Source organism: Suillus discolor, assembly GCF_016758755.1.
Source record: "Suillus discolor strain FC423 chromosome Unknown F5147scaffold_37, whole genome shotgun sequence".
Classification (NCBI taxonomy): Eukaryota; Fungi; Basidiomycota; class Agaricomycetes; order Boletales; family Suillaceae; genus Suillus; species Suillus discolor.
In genome coordinates, this window is record NW_024541284.1 from 316820 (window position 1) to 338550 (window position 21731).

Consider the following 21731-nt stretch of genomic DNA (forward strand, 5'->3'; position numbering starts at 1 on the left):
GGCCAGATAGCTACGAGCCTTGACCAGCAATTGCTTCTTGGGATGTGCGAATTGCTGCAAGAGGAAATGGCCTCGAATCTGTCAAGTGCTCATGGAGGGGAGTCTCGGTGAGAAAGTAGGTGGACCCCATGTCGTTTGAATAACAGGCCACCCTTGACCCAAGCCTCGAGGCAATATTTGCTTCAACGCACGCAGCCTGAGTACTAGTGCCAGTGAGCGCCCGGGAAACCCTGCTGATCGCAGCACGTGAGATATTCAATTATGTAGGTGGAATTTGGCACTGGGACGTTGGGCCCTAGGCCTTAGACACGAGCAAACAGTGTGAGTCGGATATAGTGCTGGATGGTTTGAACTTTGCTCTACGTCTTCACGTGACCACACCTGTGCACGAAGTGGCTGTGTCTCTGCGCGCATAACTTAGTTTCTTTGCAGTCTCAGCGCTTGCTCTAGTATCTCTGTTCATGGCTGGTAAGTCTGTATTTTTCCCAAAAATGTGTATCCATACCACTGGGGACATGTGTAGATCAAGTGGAACTCTCATCACCTCCGTTCGATAGCGTATCCCAGGTACGCTTCTCCCCGACAAACCCTGATCATCTCCTGGTATCTGCCTGGGACACTGTAAGCTTCCATCTGTCTTTTTAGTCTGCCAAGGTTTAACCACACATTATCAGACTGTACGGTTTTATGATGTAGCCACGAACGAACAAAAAGCCAAATTTGACCATCGCGCAGCCGTCCTTTCCTGTCTGTTCGGCGACTCGACCCATGCCTACAGTGGATGTCTGGATACTGGAGTGCGGGAGTGTGTATCCCTATCTCATTTCCTTGAGAAAGACGTTGACGTTTCTTACAGGCTTGATCTCACAACAGAAAGGGTGACTTCCCTGGGTCAACATTCCAACTCGGTCTCTGCGCTCTCCTACGCACGTGAAATCAGTGCGTCTCTCTATCCTATATTCTTGAATTCTTTTCCAACTATTACCTAACAGATACGCTCATCTCGGGTTCATGGGACCAATCCCTTCGTTTCTGGGATCCCCGCGCACCAAAAGCAGAAGTATCGAATCATACGCTTCCCGAACGCGTTTACCACATGGACGTAGTGAACAATACGCTCGTCGTCTCCATGGCCTCGCGCTTGTTCCACATATATGACGTACGGCGAATGTCCGAGCCCGCGCAGACAAGAGAGAGCAGTTTGAAATTCATGACGAGAAGTTTAGCATGCATGGCTGATGGACAGGGTGAGTCTAGATTTATTGCTTTCGTGTTCAGGGGTAACGTGCTTTATGTTAGGTTATGCGATCGGCTCCGTGGAAGGCCGTATCGGCGTGGAGTACTTTGACCCAAGTCCAGAAATCCAGGATAAGAAATATGCGTTCAAGTGCCACAGACAAAATATCGAAGATGTGGATCACGTCTGGCCGGTCAATGCGCTTGCATTTCACCCAGTGTATGTCTTCTCGTTCTTTTGCCGTAATTAATCGACTTACCCTGATTACTCATACCATGCGATCAGACACAATACATTCGCATCTGCAGGGTCAGACGGCACCGTCTCCATCTGGGACCATAAGGTCAAAAAACGGCTTAGACAGTACCCGAAATATGCGTCTGCGATCCCCAGTATCGCGTTCAACTGCGACGGCACACGTCTAGCAGTGGGTGTCAGTTATACGTGGGATGAGGGCGAGGAAGGTTTGAAAAAAGAAGGCGGCACAGTCAGATCAGTTTGGGTGCGCAAGGTTGGCGATGAGGTCAAGGTGCGTGATTTCTTTCTTGCTATATTTTTTCCTCCGTATACGAATTGACGATCCTTTTTCTTGTACAGCCTAGGGCGGCTGGCTAATGGAGAGAACACTATTGAACGCCATGATGTATTACATTTTTGTGCTAATGAATTCGCCTCACACAACTTCAGCCCGCCAGCATGGTTCAACAACGTGAACGTGAGTCAGCAAGCCTGATACTGCGATGTGCACAGCGCAGTGTAGAGCGGGAGCTGGATGCTTATTTGATCAGACTCTTCTCGAGCTTAGTGGTAAGTGGGTCAGACTGGCACCCGCGCACCAAAAGGTAGAGTATTGAAAACTTAGCGGTGTCAGCGACAGCATACGTACTGATTATGGGAAACTCGGGTAAGCTGGCGTGTTTACATTAGTGCTACCATCAAGCTGATACCTTCTAGTTCGAGGAAACCTCAACTCGTCAGAATGCACTGTTCAGTCTGTTCTAGGCCCTCGGCTGTCAACCATCTAACAGGCCGAGAACAGCTGACTACGTCCATTACAGGAGACACACGACACTGCAGATCCGTCATCTTAGAATGCATGACACTGGCTGGCAGGATCATAATATACCCTAGCAACCAAACACCGAGCACCGCCGTCTCTCTCGAAGATCATAACAAACTGACAATACGGCCTGGCTGGTCTTGGGCGCTAATCATGTGCCCCTCGGTCTCCGTTTCAAGTTATTGTGACCCGACATTGTGGTACCCATCAATGAAGGATCGGACTATCAAAATCAAACCTTATCGATCTCTTCTTCCCTTCTTCCAGGTGGTTCCAATGATCTAGATTTCTCCAGCCCTGGCGGGTTGTCGTGATACTTGGACATATGGAACGACTCGTGAAATAACTAGCCATTTGTGAACTGCGTCCAGGAATTCGATATATGCCTTGTGATTCAGGCAAAAATCCAAATAGCAGAACGGAAATTTACGTTGGTCAAATATCTCGTTTGCAAAACATGGTGGGCAGCAACCACTATCAGCCTACATTGGCCACCTGAACAATTAAAACAGACAATCCGCGGCAACCATCGTTTGTCTATTTTAATATTTATGACACCATATGAGAGCCATGGACTGTCGCGGCCAATAGTATTCGAGCCTGCGGGTGATCACATTTCGCCTGGTGAAAGCAACTATCATCAGTAAGAAGTCGATGCAAGCCGTCCGAATTCCCCTGGATCGCGTCAGAAAGATAGCGCGCATGCCATTGCATGTGTCATATTCGACCTGTAGACGCCCACAAGGCCATTCGGAACCGTAAACGACAGCCCGGGAAATACCTAGTCACCGCGATCCTCGGTGAGGGACAGCGAGAAGAGGCCGCCATCCTCAACGTAAAGAAGGCGGCGATGTTACACGTGTTTTCGTGACCGGCTAGAACTTCGCCGCGCTAACTCGTTATGGTGCTCCCTTTGAATGTCCATTAATGGACGTATATGAAAACGAAATAGGTGGCTGCTCCATCAACCAACTTGCTGGGCTCTAGTTTCGAGATGGTCGCTCTTGGTGATAAACATTTATCATTTGCTTCAGCACCGATGAAAACCAGACGCATCGCAGGTTGCGTTGGGAATACGTGGATCGGACAGCAGTAAAGTTGAGCCGATGTCGTGTTTTGATGTTCTGATGAAGTGTTCGTCGTGGAAAAAAACGCGTAGCCCACCACGGTTGTCAATCTCGTATATATGCACTGCCGATGCCGATTGAATCAAGTACAGAATATCGAGACGCGTAAGAGGGTGAGTCGTACGCTATACATAGAACTGTTCGCATCCTATGACCGGCGAGTTACGTTAGCTTCGAGAAGTGGTCAGCCAGGCTCCAAAGCGTCCATAGTGTTTTCTCGACCAATGAGCGATCGCTGGAATTGTTCGGCCAATAGAAAATGCAGTGATTGATTTCAGAACAAGTTCTGGTCTGAAGAAGCCTCCGTGGACACCGTAATCATTGGGTAGCTTGGAGTCTGGACGCATGATCGTAGTAATCAGGCCTGTCTTGGAAGATATATAGGAACATTTCACAGGTCTAGTGGCGAGAATGCAAGCAATAGGTTCATGAATGGTTAGGCTAGCAGACAAACAGCAAATATTTAATCTCAGCATACGTGTGCCAGTCGGCTTAGTCATCTAATGGAGTTCCGTTCACCTCGTAATCCCAAGCTAATAACCCTCAGAATGCCATCATTCTCATTCACAGCGCTGATTGCAACAGATCGGGGACTGATGCGCCTTTGAAGCAGCCGTTTTTGCGAGTATTACACCTCCGCAGACATCTTCCATTGGTCGGCAATGTATTGGGTGCAACCTTTACGGAGTCACGGATCGGATCACGTCGGCCTTACATGACCTTGTGATCCAGAACCCATGATGATTCCGAGTCCACCTTGTTAGGATGTGGCGCCATGATCTGTTAACGTTCTGTCCCCCTTTGATTATGTGGCGAATTTTCAAAATGCGTAGCACTAGCGAGCATGTTCCAGCCGGTCACAACGCACTGGTCTTCTGACTCATACCACTTTCATATCCATTGTCCTCTGTCAGACAGGCCTCCTTCTAGCTTGCCTAAATTTGACTGCCTGTGGACGCGGTATGTTGTGCCATATCACTCTGAGTTGTATCTTCAATTGAAACACTGACACGTCGTATCATGTTGCACCCAATCGATCTTTGAAAGATCTGACATTATTCACTGCAATTGGCATATCTGCCTCGAGTGCGGCACTGCCTGCTCCGTCACACATCAGTACTCGGTGATGGTTGCCCACGTATGTCCGCGACTCGGTGATTAATCCTCATTTCTTACCGGCGGCATGAATGATTGAGGAGTTTATGCCCCTAGACTGACCACTTTCTGTGATGTCATAATAGGTGACTCGGACTAGCTTCCTATTGCGCCCCTCTCTGGATACGAACTCCATTGTCATATCCAAAGAGGGAGTGTGCTCGCTCCGGCAATAATCTACCCAGTCTCCGTGGAATAGCAAAACGGGAACAAAGGAAAACCCCTGTTTGATATCGAGTCACAATACGCGCCCCCGAAAGAGAAGGAGTTAATCCTCATTAATGTCATCTCGCCCCTCAGAGTCAAAATTCGATGTTGCCATCAGCAGCCACCGCCATCTGTCCTAGCTATCGCCGACTCATGGCCCTTCTAAGACCCGGATGCACGTATTTCCAACTTCCAGCATTGAATCGCTCATTGTCCTGCGCTTCTCTCTTCAGAATGTGTGATGAACAGACAATGTGCCATTGTTCGCTGGATATGACTCGTGAGTCTTGTGGTTATCTTGGTAAAGATAACAATTCAGAATTAATTGAGGACATTTGTAGCAGAATTAGGTTGTGGAGTGCTGTGGCGTGATCATGATCCAATGTTGAAATGGCTCATTGGCTCAGATATTGTTCACGGTCATACGCTAATTATTCACACAGCGTATGCGCTTTGACTCGACGTCCTCGAGTGCACAAACATTTGTCCTGGGCTTCTCAGGTACCTCCAGGGGTTACCACGATCAGCCGGGCAGACCCCATTGCCCGTACCAATATTTCCCCGATATGCCCGTCACCGGGCACGAGGCGGGCGAAGGCACGCATGGTCCCTTTATATCCGCATGAATGCATGCATGATCTACGCCCGTGATTGGCTTGCTTCGTTGGCACCAGTCGTCGAATCAATCGATTGCGTGCGTCTTTGCCATTGTCCCCTTTTTTTGGCCTGCAAAGAGAGCTGGCAATGAGAGGGGGCTCCACTGAAGAACATGAAATGGATGCTGGATGCACACGCTATTGGTATCTTCTGATCAGACTTTGCCTCATGGCTGCCTCGTGTTGATATCTACGTCGGCTACAAGCGTAGCGCGGATGGGCCTTCGCAGCTGCTGCGTCGAGGACTAGTATGTAATCAGATACGCCACAAACTGTTGCAGTTCGAATGCTGTTGATATCGGGCTACTAGGGCATCAGACCTTCTCGTCGCCGGGGGTCATCTCTTCGCCTTGTCCTTGACCGTGATTTAGTAGATTGCCGCTTTGTCCTCGCCCCATCCCCGAATGAATAATCATGTTAGATAAATCCCATCTCGGCGTTTTGTATGAAAAGTCTAGATAATCATTCCTTATCGAAAAATGCGTGAAAGTTCATCCTCAGCCTCACGGCGGGCCATGCTTCGTTCATTGTTAATACGAAGAGTAATTTAGACTTGACTCCGCTGCGCAAGACATTTGATTCCGCGACCGTCACGTCAGTCCCAACATTTGTATTTTCTCCGGATTTCGTCCCGAGTCGCGTTGAGGTTTTATGATATGATATATGTTCTCAGACCGCCCTAACCGATATCCCGCATAATCGGTAATGGGATGAGCCGCATTTTTGCCGACGATGGTTCAGCGACCCTCCAAGTCCGAGGATGGTTAACAAGGATTTGGAGGGTGGATATGCTCCGAAGAGCCATCAAATGTACGTCAATTGTACATTTCCAAGTTGTGATCCGTGATACAAGTCTCCGACCCAAGTGCCTGCAGTGGGCGGTGTAACCCTAGGAACAGTACGTACGGCATTCTAAACCGATCGAGTAATATGACGCACTTGAGATTGCGGGGAAACTGGGATCTCCTGCGTGGTGCGCGGTGCAGGGTCCAACGCACAACTTGATAGAACAACACGTTTTCACTATGGGATGACATTGTCCCGCCGAGTACTGAGTCACTGACAATGTGTGTGATTATATCCGCGGTAAAGAGTGCACAAGAAGCATTGGTGTATACACGTGGTCGGTCTTAAGGGGCGAAAAGCGGAATTGGGCTGCGTTGGGCGGGAGGGGTTCCCTCGCACATCCACCGAGCGACTTGCAAGTTGAAAATATTCCCAGAATGTTCAATACATTGTACCGAGTCATTGGCGAAGCGGACTACACGTGTTACGGGAGGGTACATGTATTCCCTTTCTGGAGGCCGTCATAAATGACCGCGCGAGGCTCTAAAGCGAGTAGTACTGGGATACCGTAACGTACATCAATATGGGGTAAATGACAAGATCCTTACTGTTCGGCGGTGAACAAGTTGGAGGTTAAAGCCCTTGCTGTGCAGAGCGGGAGGACGTGCGGTATGTTCGGTTGAGCGGAAATAACGAATAGAAACTAATGTTCGCTCTAGTATAGCGCCTATGCGACGAATGTATAGCCACCACGCAGGTCTCCGTAGAATCCAGCTACACCTTCCTTTCCCTCGAAATATGAAGTCGAGTCAATCTTCATAACTTGCCCAATCGAGAATGGCACGGGTCACATTTACTTAAAATGGAATCTTTAACGTCGAGGAAGATGACGGTCCGAGAATAGCACTTGAACATGTGAAAATGACAAGGGTCATAACTCGCGAACAGCCAGACGTAGCCTCAGAACACCTTTGAATGGTCCGTACGTGCTGAGACGAGATCCAATGGGACGGAACCGTCGGCGGAGGGTGAGGTGATTGGAAGGAATTCTTCGTGGGTATACAACCGAGTCAGTGTACGATAAGGGGGAGGGAAAAAACGGGGTCAATAATCTGTGATTAGATAGCCTGATGTATATCTGGGGGGATATCGCCGGCCGAGGAAGCCAGCAAATTCGGCGAAAAGACAATAAGAAATCTGTTTATGCGGTGTTTGGCTATGAAATGGATGTGATTCTGTCTCAGCCTGAGGGTCGATTGCATAAGCGGAGAGTTGCTTCCCTCTCATTGTTTCCCCCAAATTCGGAGTACCGCGAAATGAAAGTATCCCAATTCAGTCAAAGCGTCGTCCTCCAAACGGATGTATGATTTAAGTTCATACGGAACTTTTCGATGGACGATTTGATCATAGTATATAACGGGCGGTCCGTATTGTATTCGCTTTGTGTGCCCCACTCGCCCAATTGTTTGCTCGATAGCGCGCTGTGTGACAAAGAAATCAGTTCAGTAGCCGCGTGCCCCGCCTTAGCGAAACCTATTATTCTAGCATCAATCAGCCATCCCTCTTCTTCCTTCTCATTATTCCCCCCCATTCACAACCGTTCACTCACCGTGGCAGCCATTGTTCGACACAGAACAATCATGCCTGCGTTCCGCCAACACGATACCCCTTCTCAATGTAAGCCCTTCTATTAAACATTAGATCATCCTAACCACTCACCTCTATCAGCACTTGAGGTGATTACAGACGCCATCCAACCGCCTACCCTGGCCATTATTTCTCCGACGCCGCGCGCCTTCATTTTCCCTATTGATAAAAGCGAAACCTGTCATTACTCGTCGCCTGCTAATTCTCCATTTGAGCCAGATCTCCGGAAGCTCACGCTCACCCCTTCACACCCCACGCTCGTTCGCACTCTTTCCCCTCTTTCCCCCTCATCATCCACTTCACAAGGATCGACCTCGGTCTTCTCCTCCACATCATCATTCACCTTATCTTCTGGCCCTGGTTCCCCATCATCGCACAAACGCCGCAAGTCGTCGATATGCAGCGACATCGAGCGTAGACCAAGAAAGGGTGACGAGGACTACATCAAGCGCCCTGAAAATGCTTTCATCCTCTTCCGCAGGAAGTGCTGTGAGGAGCGACAACAAGCTCAAGAAGAGGCAGTATCGGCAGCATACGCTGATGCCCCAACAAAGAAGCAGCGTCAAGCAGATCTGTCAAAAACAATCAGCCAGCAGTGGAAAGCGCTTTCTGCAGAGGAGCGTCTCTACTGGGAGGAGCAGGCGAAGGAAAAGAAGAAGGAGCACGAGCAGATGTACCCCAATTACGTATATCGCCCCCAGCGATCAAAGGATAAGAAGGGGAAGAAGAGCAAGCGAGGCGAGTTTGAACACGAGACGGATTGTGAGAGCAGCATCTCGTTTGTGCTTCCATTGTCACCCCCGACGGTGACGAAGCATGGCCGTTCTGCGTCCGCTCCTACTCCCCCACCTGCTCGGCAGACAATCCAAGTCCCGACCGTTTACATGCCTTCGTGTCCGACATCACCGTCACTGATGCCAATGATTAGCCGCCGCTCGTCGCATCCAGACCATGGAATGAATTCATCAGCGTCGCAGTTTGATTTCTTGCCCCAGCAGCAATTTTCGCACCCTAACGCCTATATGTCAAGCGTTGATGTGAGTACCCGATTAACGTCTGCGTTCGACTTCAGGCTGACAACCGCTCCCAAGGCCAATGGATTCTACCATGGGATGTTCGAGAACCCCTCTGCGCCTCATCCTCTATCGATTTCCACCGACATGTCCATGCTGCAAGCCAGTCAACAAATGGTTTCTCCAGTGTCGTCAATAGCGTCCGCTTCATCCGGCCCGCATTCCGGCCCATATACGCCCATAAACTGCATGCCTCCCGCATTCTCGTACCATGAGGATCTAGCGTCTTGCATGAATGATGGAGACTCGCCCATGTCTGGATCGCCTCTGGATAACGTACACTTCGGGTATCCCGAGTATTCTTGGGAAGGACAGGGCGCATGGGAAAGTCACAGTGACCTTCTTGCTGGAGACGAGTTTGACTTGAGTGCTATTCCTCCAATTCAGCTCGGTATGCCAGGATGCGGAGGAGAGTTGGCGTCCATGAGCCAGCACCCGTCGGCATTTAACATTGACTTTGCGCCTGGTTCCTTTGACGCATCGACGATGGAGGTGCACCAATATCCACTCGAGGCGCAAGGGCACGATACGTTTGAGCAGCTGTTCAACTTTGAAAACATGCTTGTGGCACCTGCCGGATTCTGATCTCTCAACCGATGTATGCGGGCATCGTCGGTCTTGGACTTTATTTTCATAGGACACCTGTAAAATCATCCCTTCATCACATCCACATCCACCGTGCTCACCTTTTCTTCCGTGCTAGATCTTGGTTTTTGTGGATACAATGTTGTTGAATTAGCTGTAATTATACATAGGTTTTATGTGCATACTCACATCGTTTCACGCACAATACCCTTCGTGCGCTACCACATCCCCCTCACAGTATGCCCCACTTTTGACGATTTACGTACCCCCCCACCCCATTCACACTGCAACGCACTTCACGAAGATACCCCGTTGTTGTAACTTTAAAGATTATTACGGTTGTACCTACCGAGTTGCGCAGCAGATTTCATGCAGTCTTTGGAGACCAGTACCGTTAACGTGTGGTGAACGAAAGGTTTTTGAATGCGATGATATTACTGTGGTAGGAAGAAAGAGTAGACGAGTGAATCTCATGAACGTTTCACTCTGGAGCTTTTGCGGAGAGGTAAAGGTGGTGCATGGTGTATACATGAGGTGTCCAGGAGACGGTTTCCTCAGAAACGTTATGACCCTAACCCTAAAATATACAAAGGGGTTGGTGAATACCAAACGCTAAATCTACATGGCAGGCCCCATTCACTAGCACTGTCCACTTGGTTGAGGAGCGTCGATATAGCGCTGCTATGCCATAGTAAAAAGATCTGAATGAGAATCGAATATATGATGCGCTGTTCCAACACTGATCGAGTTACAAGTGACTTCCCACGCTTCCGGTGACCGCCTGTGACCAGCACAGCAAAAGAGCAGCGCAACTGCAAGCTTGTCCCCAATGCCCATGTCGCTCCCTCGCTCAGACTACGACCCCCGCAGGGTGTGTCTAAACCCATTTCCAGACCTCAACCTAAACTTGGGAAAGCACCGCCGGACTATTGGCATCTACCTCGCAGGCGCTTTGGTCCGTGCGCTTCTTCTACCTCCCTTGCTGACGCTAACCGCACGTCCTTTCCGCAGTTCGCCCTTGCAAACTGGACTTTCCTCGACGCTGCCATCTTATCTGCGCATGCCCACCCGCCTTATGATGAACCCCAAATCCCGCCTCCCGTGCATGTCCTGTTCGTTGATTGGGTGCCGGGTATCTGCTCGCTCCTTGGCATGCTCATCATCAACATGATCGACAAGGATAGGATTAGAGGGGACGATTATGGAGATTCTAACGCTGTGTGGAGGGCACGTCTTTTCCTTTTCATCGGATTTGCGTTCATGGCTGGTGGACTGGCGGGGAGCGTGGTAAGTCTTGATGTCTTTTTTTGACGTTACCCGATGTTTAATGTCTGTTCTAGTCTCTCCTCGTGCTGAAATACATCATGATGGACTACCCCGAGCAGTATATTTACTACGGCTATGCGAATGTGTCGCAGAACGTGGCGTTGATGCTGTCGGCGGTTGTGCTTTGGATTGCGCAGAGTGCGCAGACGGAATATGACTATAGCCTTACGCTTTAGTGACGGATGCGGTTTCGTTGATGTCATTGGATTTCTTCAGCGTAGTTGTGAATATGTATCTTTCTTTTGCGACTTTCTCGCGGGGGTGCACGTAGGCGGCAACTTAAGAATCGACATTTCGCTGGACGGTCGACAGAGCTACAACTTGACTATCTAATTATGTTCGAGGTATACCTTCGAAGGTAAGCGGTTTTAGAACAATTTATTTGAGCTGGATTTTTTACGCTCAGCTGGCACGCGATCATCAAGCCGAACCAAGCTCGAATTTTTAATTCAAAGTATGGGAGACGAAACGGACGACCGACAGGAACGTCCAAGCGCCTGAGTACCCGCAGTTAGAACCCTCTCATTGGCAGGAAGGTTGGCACTCATATCCAAGCAGACGTAAGCACAAGTCTAAGCAGCTATTCAGGATGTACAAAACAACCGACTTCGACGGGTGCGCATGTTTTGTATATCTTGATCGTAGGATCTGCATTTATCCAAGTACGAGCCTGACTATTTTAACTGACACGAACCGTCTCATTTATTAGTTTACCTTGGTCCACTGGCCTATTCCGCTGAACCCGAACGGGAATGACTACTCATACCGATACTCCCCAACGGAAACATTGAACTCGATGAATCACGGGACATCAGGGACACATGGAAGGCTATAGAGGCCATGGTAAAGAAAGGTAAAGTCAAGGCAATCGGCACGTCAAACTTCTCCCAGATGATGCTCGAGAAGATTTTGCCGACAGCTGAGATCATACCGGCTGTTAATCAGGCATGTCCGATGCAACGACGCCCGTTCCAAACTGACCATTGAAATTTATAGCTTGAGCTTCACCTGTACAATCCGGAGCTGAAACTGTTGGATTACTTGAAGTCGAGGAAAATAAGCATACTCTCCCCTTGGTTCGACTGGCGCCTCACTGTTGACCGATGAGTCTGCCAGAGATCGCAAAGAAGCGCACCCTCAAGAGCACGTCCGATGTCGTTCTCGGCTACCTGCGTGCGTTCATGCCTGTCAATTCGCCCTGCGCAAGAGAGTGGTAGCTGACGGATCTGAATGCAGTGGAAAAGGACATGGCTGTTCTTCCCAAATCAATGTCACCATACCGTATCGAATATAACTTGACTGGCGCACTAGAGGCATACAATTTGCTGACGCCAGAGGATATCAATATTCTTGATGGTGTTGCTGCGGGTGGCAAGCAGAACCGTTTTATCACGTCTCCCTGGGGTGAGTGTTAGTAATAGCTGCGAAGGTGATTACACTGACATATACTATCCAGGTATTCACCTCGGTTTTGATAATTGGCCCGCTTCAGCAACGTAAGGGGTGAGCTCAGATTCATTGGTGTACATTAAATCGTAGGTACGATTGTGACGAGACCTGTCCGCACAATAGGATTGTGTTTACTTGATACTGTAAATTTTCTCACAATTTACCGGCCGATGCGAGGGGTACGGGACGCATGCACAGGTGCACAGGTAATATAAAATGGCATGACACCAGGATGGTGCAGATCGGCGGACGACGTGCGCGGGTGACCTGACAGCTGAGCCAAGATAAAAATGTAAGTTCGCAACCAGGAATCGTAGTTCCCGAGCCATATAATCGATCCGCTACTCTGAATTCGTCCGTGTTTGCTTCAAATACGCAAGCTTTCCTTCAGAGGGGGTCCGACGTCGTGCATATCAATGACTAACACCAGTCGCGAGGAGCCATGTATTTGGATGAGGGGATGCAGCGCTGGATAGTACCATATCCTTCGTTAAAATACATACGTGTTGCACGCGGCGCACTTAAACACCACTGCAATGATGTTACAAGGACTATGTACAAAAGACGTGTATATGTCAGTGATAATGCATGTGAATTATATATCCTAAAACTTATATGGCTCCCGCCGTCTGATGCACTTTGGTTGTGGTCTCTTCCATTCCCCTTTGTTTGGGTCTGGCCATAAGGAAGTACTGTTCCATTGGACTTGATGCGGTCCGGAGGTAGGCAGGAAAAACCCAAGGGGCCAAGTAGGCAAGTAGCACATCTCCTACACGACGAGGTCAGTTCATTTCGTAAACAATTTGACTTGATTACCTCAAAACCACAGGCCGGTCGGCACTTCACCCACACGCTCCAGTCTAACCAGGAGATCAACTGTGTCAAATCCTCCTTCCATTCACCCATGAGGGTATGTATGCGATCGGCTTCAGGGCGTTGTTCCGGAGGATAAAGGGGGTCGACTCCAATAACCATTCCAGAAGCCCACATCTTCGTGACGACGCGGCATATTTCATGCGTAGTTTCCTGCACCGCCTGCAGAAGCAAACGTTCAGAGGGCATCAATGTCGTTCCCCGAGCTACTATGGAGGCCGTGTGCGATGTAGCACACTCCCGAAAAACTGGCGCAGCCCACAAGTTTATCGTGTTGGCAGTGACAGAGGTATTGGGAGGTAGAGCTGAAAACACAGTGTAAGGCAAAAGCACGGTGCGCAATCGTCTCTGAATTTGTTGGGCATGGTCAAAGATAGAGCTATCGTCCAGCGTCATGTTCAAAAGGTGTTGCATAAAATCGAGGCGGCTGGCATATCGATCAACCACCACCCGCAAGACCGTTTTCCAGTCAATGCCGCTGGTTGTCACGGGTGGTCGTGCTAACACTTGATCTAGCCTGTCTCGGACGCGTTCTATATCCTCCGATGATATTCCTCCCACCCGATGATCCCACCGCTCCAAGCCTACACGGAACGGCACTAAGGAGGGAACAAGAGCGGTGTCGTAGAAAGAGACGAGCCCAGAAAAATCAAGGATAATTCGGGTCTCTCCTGGATAATTTTCGCGGCATGAAGTAGAATGCATTAATTCAAAGATATAATGCACTGATGTCCGAGCACAAATCAGACCTACGTCAGAACATGAACATGGTCGCTCACTGGTAGTGGGGTCCTCTGGCAAATCTGCAGGCGCGCCGCTGCCGACGCGAGTGCTCTCGATATTCAAGAACGAAACGACCTCCATGTGAGAGGTAAAGTCACAGATCATGATTTCACTATGACCGTCATTAATCACATATCATCAAGGGATTATGTATGGGTCCGCACAAATTCACTTCCATCCTATAACTCGCAAATCAGCATAGGGCATTGATGCATCTCAATATCCAACGAACCTGACAAAACCATTCAGGCCGTATTTCTGACCCCATCTACACAGATCCTCAATGCGCTCGTTTTCATCCCACACCCACTCGGGTTTCATTTTCGACCATGCCACGAGATCTTGGGTGTCCATGGTGCCCTCAGGGAGGTTCGCAGCGCTGCTTCCGTCAAAATAGAGCACTTTCATCGGCTGAGTGACTGTAAGGGTAAGGTGCCAGCACCCTGTTTCTATTGACCCTTTGCAGAACGCCATGGAGTGATCTGGCTCTGTGGCCACCCAATCTAAAGCAGTCGGTATATGGGGACCGGTGGCTCCATGATAAAGGAGAGTGCCCACGGGAACAGTCCCTGGGACTATTGTATGACCTGCAGAGCATAAATGATGAGTCATGACATTTGCGTAGTATTCGGTAGTTTCAGATACCAATACGATAATGCGTGTTTGCCCAGTGTTGAAGCAGAGAATTTGCCGTGTCGAACACCAGATGTCCTGTCGCGTTCATCGCAGGCGCTTTATCAAGATCCCATTCTCCAAGATTATTTTCGACTCCCGGGTGAAAGGATAAGGACGTATGACTCAACAGAGGTGTCTGTGTAGTCAAAACCCGTTCAAAGGTAAGAAAAAGCCAAACAGTTACGGCTTTCCTTGCAGCCAGCATTTCGACAAAGGGTCAAGCCGCTCAAGGGCCTTTGTAAGTTTAGTTATATACTCAGTGGGCGCATTCATAAAGTTATAGTTTGATCCCCTTCATGTTCCGGGCGCATCCCCGGGTTGAACGAGGTATGCCCGTGTCACGTGAGCCTCATTCGGTATCGTTCTTTTCTGGGAACAGAAATAAACAGCGAAGTTGAAAGAGAGGGAAGAAACTGTATACATGGACCTTGCATGGACCCAAAGACACGACGCAATCGACGAGCCACACAAATCTTTTACATAAAGACACGGGACAAGGGAGTTTGAATTTGAATATTTATATTTGGCCATCTACGCTCACATAAGCTCAGGTAACTAGGTTCTCGATGGCTAGCGCTCAACTACCAATGAAATAAAAACGCTCCGAATCCAGTCAAACGTCTGCAATCAAAGCAAAGCTCACAAACTCGTTGGTAGGAGGTACGCATAAGTATCCAGAAGGAACGGTACTCAGAGACCTTACACGTCGTTTGTGCTCTCCCCAAACTTTACGTCCTACGAGCCGAATACTATGCACGTGCCATGCCTGCGCTAATCATGACAACACCTTAGGTTCTATCGCCGTACTATCCAGCTGTGGGGGTAAGACACCCGCATTACCAGACGCAAAGTTGCCCATACCATGAGACTGTGGGGGTAATACACCCACTTCTGTCTCAATCATGTTGCTTACAATACGTGCAAGTGGGGGTAGTACACCCATGTAAAAAACGCGTCCGATATTATGGCCAAAGCTCCGCGTCGTCAGAAAACAGGCGTTGAGCTGCTCGTTCCAAGAACTCTCGCACACGATCGGCAGCCTCGCCCTCAAGCAGCGAGGAGGTCTCATCACACAGCTGCATGCCATGCGCACGACGGATATCCGATAGCCGAGAAGGCCGGGCAGCGAGCAAAAACAACCGAAATGGCACCAGGGCGGCGTATCACGAAAACATCGATGCCGCACCTCCTGCGGTATCAAGTTGTGATGACCGGGTATGCAATTGTACGACGCCAGAGAAAGAGTTAGATGCCCGAGTGTACGGGAAGTCCGGCAGGTGATGACTGTCATACAGTGCAATAGTCAGGGCTCGCGCTAGACGAAAGGAGTCGCTCAACGCATAAGAATCCTCGAGCCTAGAAATGATGAAAGAGGACAAGTTATTTTCAACAAAACCATGACCGGATGCAAACATAGTGTAATCATCCATCGAGAAAGTTGCCAGTGGCCCCGAAGGAATAACCCCGCGTTGGTTCTGCGCAAATGAGGCCATCCGGTCAGCATAATCATTGGCGAGATATTCTGGTTCGTATGAGCAGCGGTCCAGACAAGTGAGGGCGCGCGTGTTGGAGAGTGAAGAAGTGAAAACACTGACCAGCGATACAAGGCTGATTTCAGGTGCGGCTGAACCACGTGATTTTCTCACGACTCATCTAATCGATCCTTTCAAAACTTTCAAGCACGAGTCACGAAACTCAAGGTGGCGTTGCTGATAGTAAACAGATTTATCCCTATCCTCCCCAGGTCCTACGTGAGAGCTCTTGGAACCATGGTTTCCTCGCTCCCATCTTTACCTTCTGTTCTAGGCACGGACCCATCGTCCTGCATTCTAGACGCGTTCCGCACTGCTATTGCAAAACGTGTATCGGACGCGCTCCCGCCCCTTACCATCGACCAGGCCTACGCAGGTGTCGATTATGGAAAGAAGGGCGTAGATTTCACAGTCGCCCTTCCGCGATTCCGCCTGCCGGGCAAGCCTGACGAGTTAGCAAAAAGTGTCATATCAGATGTGAGTTGGTTCCTTCTTTTACTCCTCCCCGTCAGTTTTAATGCTTTTTGCTACTAGTTCCAACCTGACGACTTCGTCTCGTCAATTACCCACGACAAACAATTCCTCCATTTCCAACTCAACACCACCTCCCTCATCCGCGAAGTCCTCAACCAAATACACACCCTCACATACGACAGCCCCACAGGGAAGCCGTCGTACGGTACCAACACCTCTGGCGCGGGCAAAAAACTCGTCATCGAGTACTCCTCGCCCAACATCGCTAAGTCATTTCACGTCGGACATCTTCGAAGCACGATTATAGGCGCATTTCTCGACAATTTATATAAGGCATGCGGATGGGAGGTAGTATCTCTTAACTATCTAGGTGACTGGGGCACCCAAGTAAGCAATTCTCTTTTCTCCTTTCTGATTATTAATTTTATTTCCTTAGTTCGGTATGATCGCCACTGGATTCGAAAAGTACGGTTCACAAGAGGACCTCGAAAACGACGCCATCAAACATCTATATGACGTTTACGTCAAAGTATCCAAGGATGCCGACTCGGATCCAAACGTTAAGGTCGAGGCCGCCAAGTGGTTCAAGCGGATGGAGGACGGCGACGAATCGGCGCTTGCGAACTGGCGAGTGTGGCGGGAAATGAGCGTCAAGAAGTATATCGAGGAATATGAACGATTAAACGTGTCGTTCAAAGTCTACACGGGGGAGAGCGAGGTTGGTAAGGAGTGGCAGGATCGGGCTCTCGAGCGCCTTCAAGAGATGGGTCTCATCAGTGATGTCGAGGGTGCCAAACTCGTCGATCTTGAAAAATGGAAACTCGGGAAGGCTGTACTCCGCAAAGCTAGTATGTTTCAAAAGTCAATCATTTCATACGTGTTACTGATCTCCATCCGTAGATGGTACTTCCATATACCTCACTCGCGACCTCGGCGGTGCGATCGAGCGATGGGAGAGATACAAATTTGACAAGATGATCTACGTCGTCGCGTCGCAGCAAGACCTGCACCTGTCGCAGTTCTTCAAGATGCTGTCGTTGATGGAGTTCCCCTGGGCAGACCGCCTTGAACATGTCAACTACGGCTTAGTGCTCGGCATGAGCACTCGCAAGGGAACCGCAGTCTTCTTGGATCAGATCATCCGCGAAGCTTCATCTGTCATGCACGAGCAGATGAAGCGGAACGAGGTAAAGTACAACAACATTGAAGACCCTGAGATGGTCGCTCGAGAAGTGGGGATCACGGGAATTAAGATCCAGGACATGGCTGCAAAGCGGTGAGTGTCATTATTTCATTCGGCTACTGAAGCTCATTCAACGCCAGGATCAATAACTACACCTTCAACTGGGATCGCATGCTTTCCTTCGAAGGCGATACCGGACCATATTTACAATACGCACATGTCCGACTCACCTCTATGGAACGGAAAAATCCAGAGCTCATCCCCCTGCCGCCTCCATCCCAGATCGACACTTCTTCTCTTACTTCCTCCCAACATGCACGCGACATCGCGATCCTGTTAGGATCCTACCCCGATGTCGTGAAGACTGCATTGAAGACGCACGAACCGAGTGGTGTAGTGACTTTCGCATTCCGCCTGGCTCACGCGATTTCAAGTGCCTGGGAGACGCTCATTGTCAAAGGGGAAGAAGATACAGCGAAAGCTCAAGCGAGACTGTGGCTCTACCTTTGCGCGAGGGATGTGTTGGGTGCTGCGATGCGGCTTTTGAGTGTCAGGCCTCTGGAGAGGATGTAGCGGGTGTTTTTCGTCCGCAGTCAAATCGATTGATATAGAATACTTATACATGGAAGGTTGGGCATACTGGCTTCGACAATTCTTTTTTGTACTTGTATATGTAACGCCCTGCACATGGCTAACGTTCCAAGTGAAACAACTCATTAATCACAAAGGTGTCTTCAGGTTTGGTGTCTACAATATTGTGAAGTACTTGATCTATGTAAGTTAGCGAACTCGAGGGACGAACCCCTGTAGCGGAGTTTGATTCAGAATTCTGATTCAACCATCATGCCGCCGCACTTTGAAGAAACACTATAGGCTGCCGCCGATTGTCAAAAATACAGTTTTGTTTGAAATCAAGATACTTACTGGGTATGTAACGTCCCGTAACGTCCTATGCGGGAACGCGATCGATTGATTGTTCGGAAGTTGAAAGGTCCCGGGACCTGGTCAAACTTCTTCTCTTTTTAGGACTTGCCTAGTGTTCTGCAGAGTTCAAACCGCTGGAAATTAGGCGTCAACTTTCGACATGGGCAGGCAATAGACAGGTAAGTACAATGAACATTCGACAACTTAGATTACTGATCTATCACATAGCCATGTGTTGTCCCATCATTCATGATTTCTGCTCAAACACATCAATTTCACGATGGCCGTCGGACTAGAACCCGCGTGTGGCCAGATGATGATCGAGTCCGTTCCTCCTTTGCTCATTGATGCTGAACTACCTTGCTTGACCATGGTGCGTAAAATTAACGACAGTCGTGTCTAGGCGTACGTTACGGTCGTTAGGATTTCCAGCAATAACGGCCGACTCGCAATCATGTTGGCGCTGCCGGAACGTGTGGTAGTTGCTGTGGTTACATTCACGGTGCGAAAGCTGTCTGATCTTACTCTGGTACAAAAAGGTCGGTCTCGTTGATATGGTCTTCCAACCCCCACTGGGTTTCTTGGTCAAAGGGAGAAGAATGACTCCCCCTCACACTCGCTTCAAACTCTTATCTCACAATCGTTTATCACACCGTTCCCGCCATACGTTCAACCGTGCTGAGCCTCAGCACTCCTTTATAGAGACTGTAACTCCTGTACAGGAGGATGGTCTCCACTCGTTAGATCAAACACGGGATACCAGCGTGGATGGGCGTAAGTCCTAAATCTCTTCTTGGAATTTCTTGAGTATATGTTTTTCATTAGTTAACGGAGGTCTCAAGCCTTCTGAAGAGCCCGAGATCGAACCAGTGGACTGCACCCTGTCTGGCTGTGAACATCTCTCCGATGAGCAGGCTACTTCAACGATACCATCTTTTGAAGCTGGTGATCTTCCGGTTGGATCCCCACGACACGTCAAGGAAGGTTACATTATACGACGGGGTGTGACCTCTTCCACAAGCGTCAGTAAGGAGGCAGCCATGACTCTTAACCAGGCAGTCACCGTTCTACCACTATCTACCCTTGCATCTTCTATCCTTACATCTCCTACACTCACATCTCCTACACTTACACCTCTTGCACTCACATCTTCTACCCTTACATCTTCTCACTCTACTGCGTCATCTGCCAACAGTGTTTATCAATGCGATGGCGTCCTTTGTTCCCTGTCCACGATCACTCTTCAGACATCTGGTCAGCAGTCCCCTTCTACGCCAAGCTCGAACACTATATACCCCGCATCCTCGATTCCCAATGACGCTACAGTCTCCCCGAACCCTGATACATCCGCAACAACAACAGCAATAACAACGATATCGCTTCAGCCTGTCCTGGCATCTGGCACAGCTTCATTGAGCAGCACTGTTGTGGCTTCGAGCGCATCAGCCCAATCAACATCAGTGTCTGACACCAATTCAGACCCTCAATCACCTCCGCACACAGCTGCCATCGTAGGAGGGGCTATTGGAGCGGTCGCGCTTCTAGCTCTTCTAATTTTTATTGCGATATGCTATCGCAGGAGAAGGCAACCTTCTGTGACACCTTTCATCCTGCCCTCAACTGCAGCAGCAGCGCAGACCGTGTCACCGGTCTCGCTCAGGGCCCAGAGCATAGGCGATGCCGTTCGTCCAGATAACAGAAGTCTATCGTCTGTTTATTCAGACCCATACCGCATGGAGTATCCCGGCAACAAACACTCGTCCTTTCTCATAGATTCCGTATCAAATCACTTACCCGACAGCGACAACGAGTTTCCATCCGTCATTGTCCTGCATCAACAATCCAACGGGCTAGAAAGACTGGATCTATCTCCATCTCGCGCCTGCACCTCCGATCATTATTGTCATTCCAGTGTAGAAAACTGGGTCCAGCAAGTTGTTATGGAGGATTGTTCGCGAGAATCAAGCGAAGTGTTGCCGGCATATTGGTCAACGAAATCTTTGAAGAATGGGAAAACGAAATCTTGGAAGAACGAGAAAATAGGTCATGATGATTATGATGTCCCATCCAGTCCTTCCCCTCTCCTCCCTTGATCATCGATCGCCAAGACCATGCGCGATACGGTGTACTTTTAATACTTTACGCGCTATTCCCTCCGCTTCTCGGACATCTGTACATACGTGTGGCATGTAATGGGCGTATTGTTGACGAGGCCGCCAATACAAAGCGAACATATTACGTCCGCTGCCTCACCGTCGGGCCTTCCTCATGCATTATAGGCGCCTCCATTGGCGCTTTCAGGAGTACGCGTGGACCTAGCTGTCAATGAGCTCGGGTCTGGAAACACTTGACGGCATGATGATAGTGCCTCAAACGCAGGAAACATGACCTTGAATAAGCAACTGCGATCTACGCTGTCACGGTATTGTCCGCGTTGAGTAAGCAACCCGTTGAACGTTACGCGTTAACGTTCAACGCATGAACGTTTGAACGTTCAAATTTGCAAACCGTATCAGACACATGATTATATTTGTCTTTTATGAAACTCATCGAGGGCCATCAGATCCAGAAGCCTGATCTTCATTTTCCTCGACCTCGTTTGTGTTCTTGCTCTCCATAACCAGCCAGCCTAGTATTCAAAACTTTCCTAACTTCTTTCTGCCAGTCAGCTGTGACACATAGGTAGATGTTCCAAAGAGAGAAATCAACGGGCAAGTGTGGGTCCTAGCCTTTACGTTCACAGTACGTGCCAGTGAAAACAGGTCGGTTTCAATATCACTGATTTAACTTTTTGCAGCTGTTTTCGTGCTGCAATAGCCTGAGAAGTAGCAAAATAATGTGACTACAACGCATTCTTTATTATTTGCCCTGCATATCTCACCCTTTCGACTAGAATTCAGTCGGAAAATAAACGGACCATCGTACCACGGATGATTAACGGTAGCTAGTACTGGATGATATTTCCGCCACGTGGATACA

General features: G+C 49.1%; 8 protein-coding genes across 8 annotated transcripts; 6 read left to right on the forward strand and 2 right to left on the reverse strand.

The window, feature by feature from the left end:
• The first annotated feature begins 383 nt into the window (after positions 1-383).
• F5147DRAFT_702199 (WD40 repeat-like protein) lies at positions 384-1923 on the forward strand. The gene is made up of 8 exons (XM_041437775.1): positions 384-468; positions 524-621; positions 675-805; positions 857-939; positions 993-1247; positions 1300-1456; positions 1523-1766; positions 1835-1923. The coding sequence occupies exons 1-8, from the start codon at positions 462-464 to the stop codon at positions 1850-1852; spliced, it is 993 nt and encodes a 330-aa protein (XP_041291405.1). The 5' UTR covers positions 384-461; the 3' UTR covers positions 1853-1923.
• Positions 1924-7868: 5945 nt separating this feature from the next.
• Positions 7869-9533, forward strand: F5147DRAFT_579206 (uncharacterized protein; the record flags this gene model as incomplete). The annotated part of the gene is made up of 2 exons (XM_041431477.1): positions 7869-7905; positions 7957-9533. The coding sequence occupies 2 exons, from the start codon at positions 7869-7871 to the stop codon at positions 9531-9533; spliced, it is 1614 nt and encodes a 537-aa protein (XP_041291406.1).
• Positions 9534-10300: 767 nt separating this feature from the next.
• On the forward strand, positions 10301-11217 carry F5147DRAFT_702212 (uncharacterized protein). The gene is made up of 3 exons (XM_041437776.1): positions 10301-10488; positions 10545-10820; positions 10874-11217. The coding sequence occupies exons 1-3, from the start codon at positions 10363-10365 to the stop codon at positions 11033-11035; spliced, it is 564 nt and encodes a 187-aa protein (XP_041291407.1). The 5' UTR covers positions 10301-10362; the 3' UTR covers positions 11036-11217.
• A 745-nt stretch (positions 11218-11962) lies between these two features.
• F5147DRAFT_775165 (uncharacterized protein) lies at positions 11963-12359 on the forward strand (the record flags this gene model as incomplete). Its single annotated transcript, XM_041441678.1, has 3 exons — positions 11963-12032; positions 12096-12263; positions 12316-12359. The coding sequence occupies 3 exons, from the start codon at positions 11963-11965 to the stop codon at positions 12357-12359; spliced, it is 282 nt and encodes a 93-aa protein (XP_041291408.1).
• Positions 12360-12650: 291 nt separating this feature from the next.
• F5147DRAFT_614687 (uncharacterized protein) lies at positions 12651-14712 on the reverse strand. The gene is made up of 7 exons (XM_041432506.1): positions 14610-14712; positions 14197-14551; positions 14129-14143; positions 13961-14076; positions 13125-13906; positions 12721-13077; positions 12651-12686 (listed from the first exon to the last, which is right to left on the reverse strand). Exons 1-6 carry the CDS (start codon positions 14686-14688, stop codon positions 12913-12915), a joined length of 1512 nt encoding a protein of 503 aa, XP_041291409.1. The 5' UTR covers positions 14689-14712; the 3' UTR covers positions 12651-12686; positions 12721-12912.
• Positions 14713-15802: 1090 nt separating this feature from the next.
• F5147DRAFT_579168 (uncharacterized protein) lies at positions 15803-16156 on the reverse strand (the record flags this gene model as incomplete). The annotated part of the gene is made up of 1 exon (XM_041431474.1): positions 15803-16156. A coding segment is annotated over one exon (354 nt), but the record flags the coding sequence as incomplete, so codon positions are not given.
• A 134-nt stretch (positions 16157-16290) lies between these two features.
• On the forward strand, positions 16291-18576 carry F5147DRAFT_637917 (uncharacterized protein). The gene is made up of 5 exons (XM_041432957.1): positions 16291-16648; positions 16706-17032; positions 17082-17493; positions 17546-17921; positions 17969-18576. Exons 1-5 carry the CDS (start codon positions 16409-16411, stop codon positions 18399-18401), a joined length of 1788 nt encoding a protein of 595 aa, XP_041291411.1. The 5' UTR covers positions 16291-16408; the 3' UTR covers positions 18402-18576.
• Positions 18577-19141: 565 nt separating this feature from the next.
• F5147DRAFT_702224 (uncharacterized protein) lies at positions 19142-21205 on the forward strand. Its single transcript, XM_041437777.1, has 3 exons — positions 19142-19230; positions 19292-19526; positions 19578-21205. The coding sequence occupies exons 1-3, from the start codon at positions 19207-19209 to the stop codon at positions 20843-20845; spliced, it is 1527 nt and encodes a 508-aa protein (XP_041291412.1). The 5' UTR covers positions 19142-19206; the 3' UTR covers positions 20846-21205.
• Positions 21206-21731: the final 526 nt, after the last annotated feature.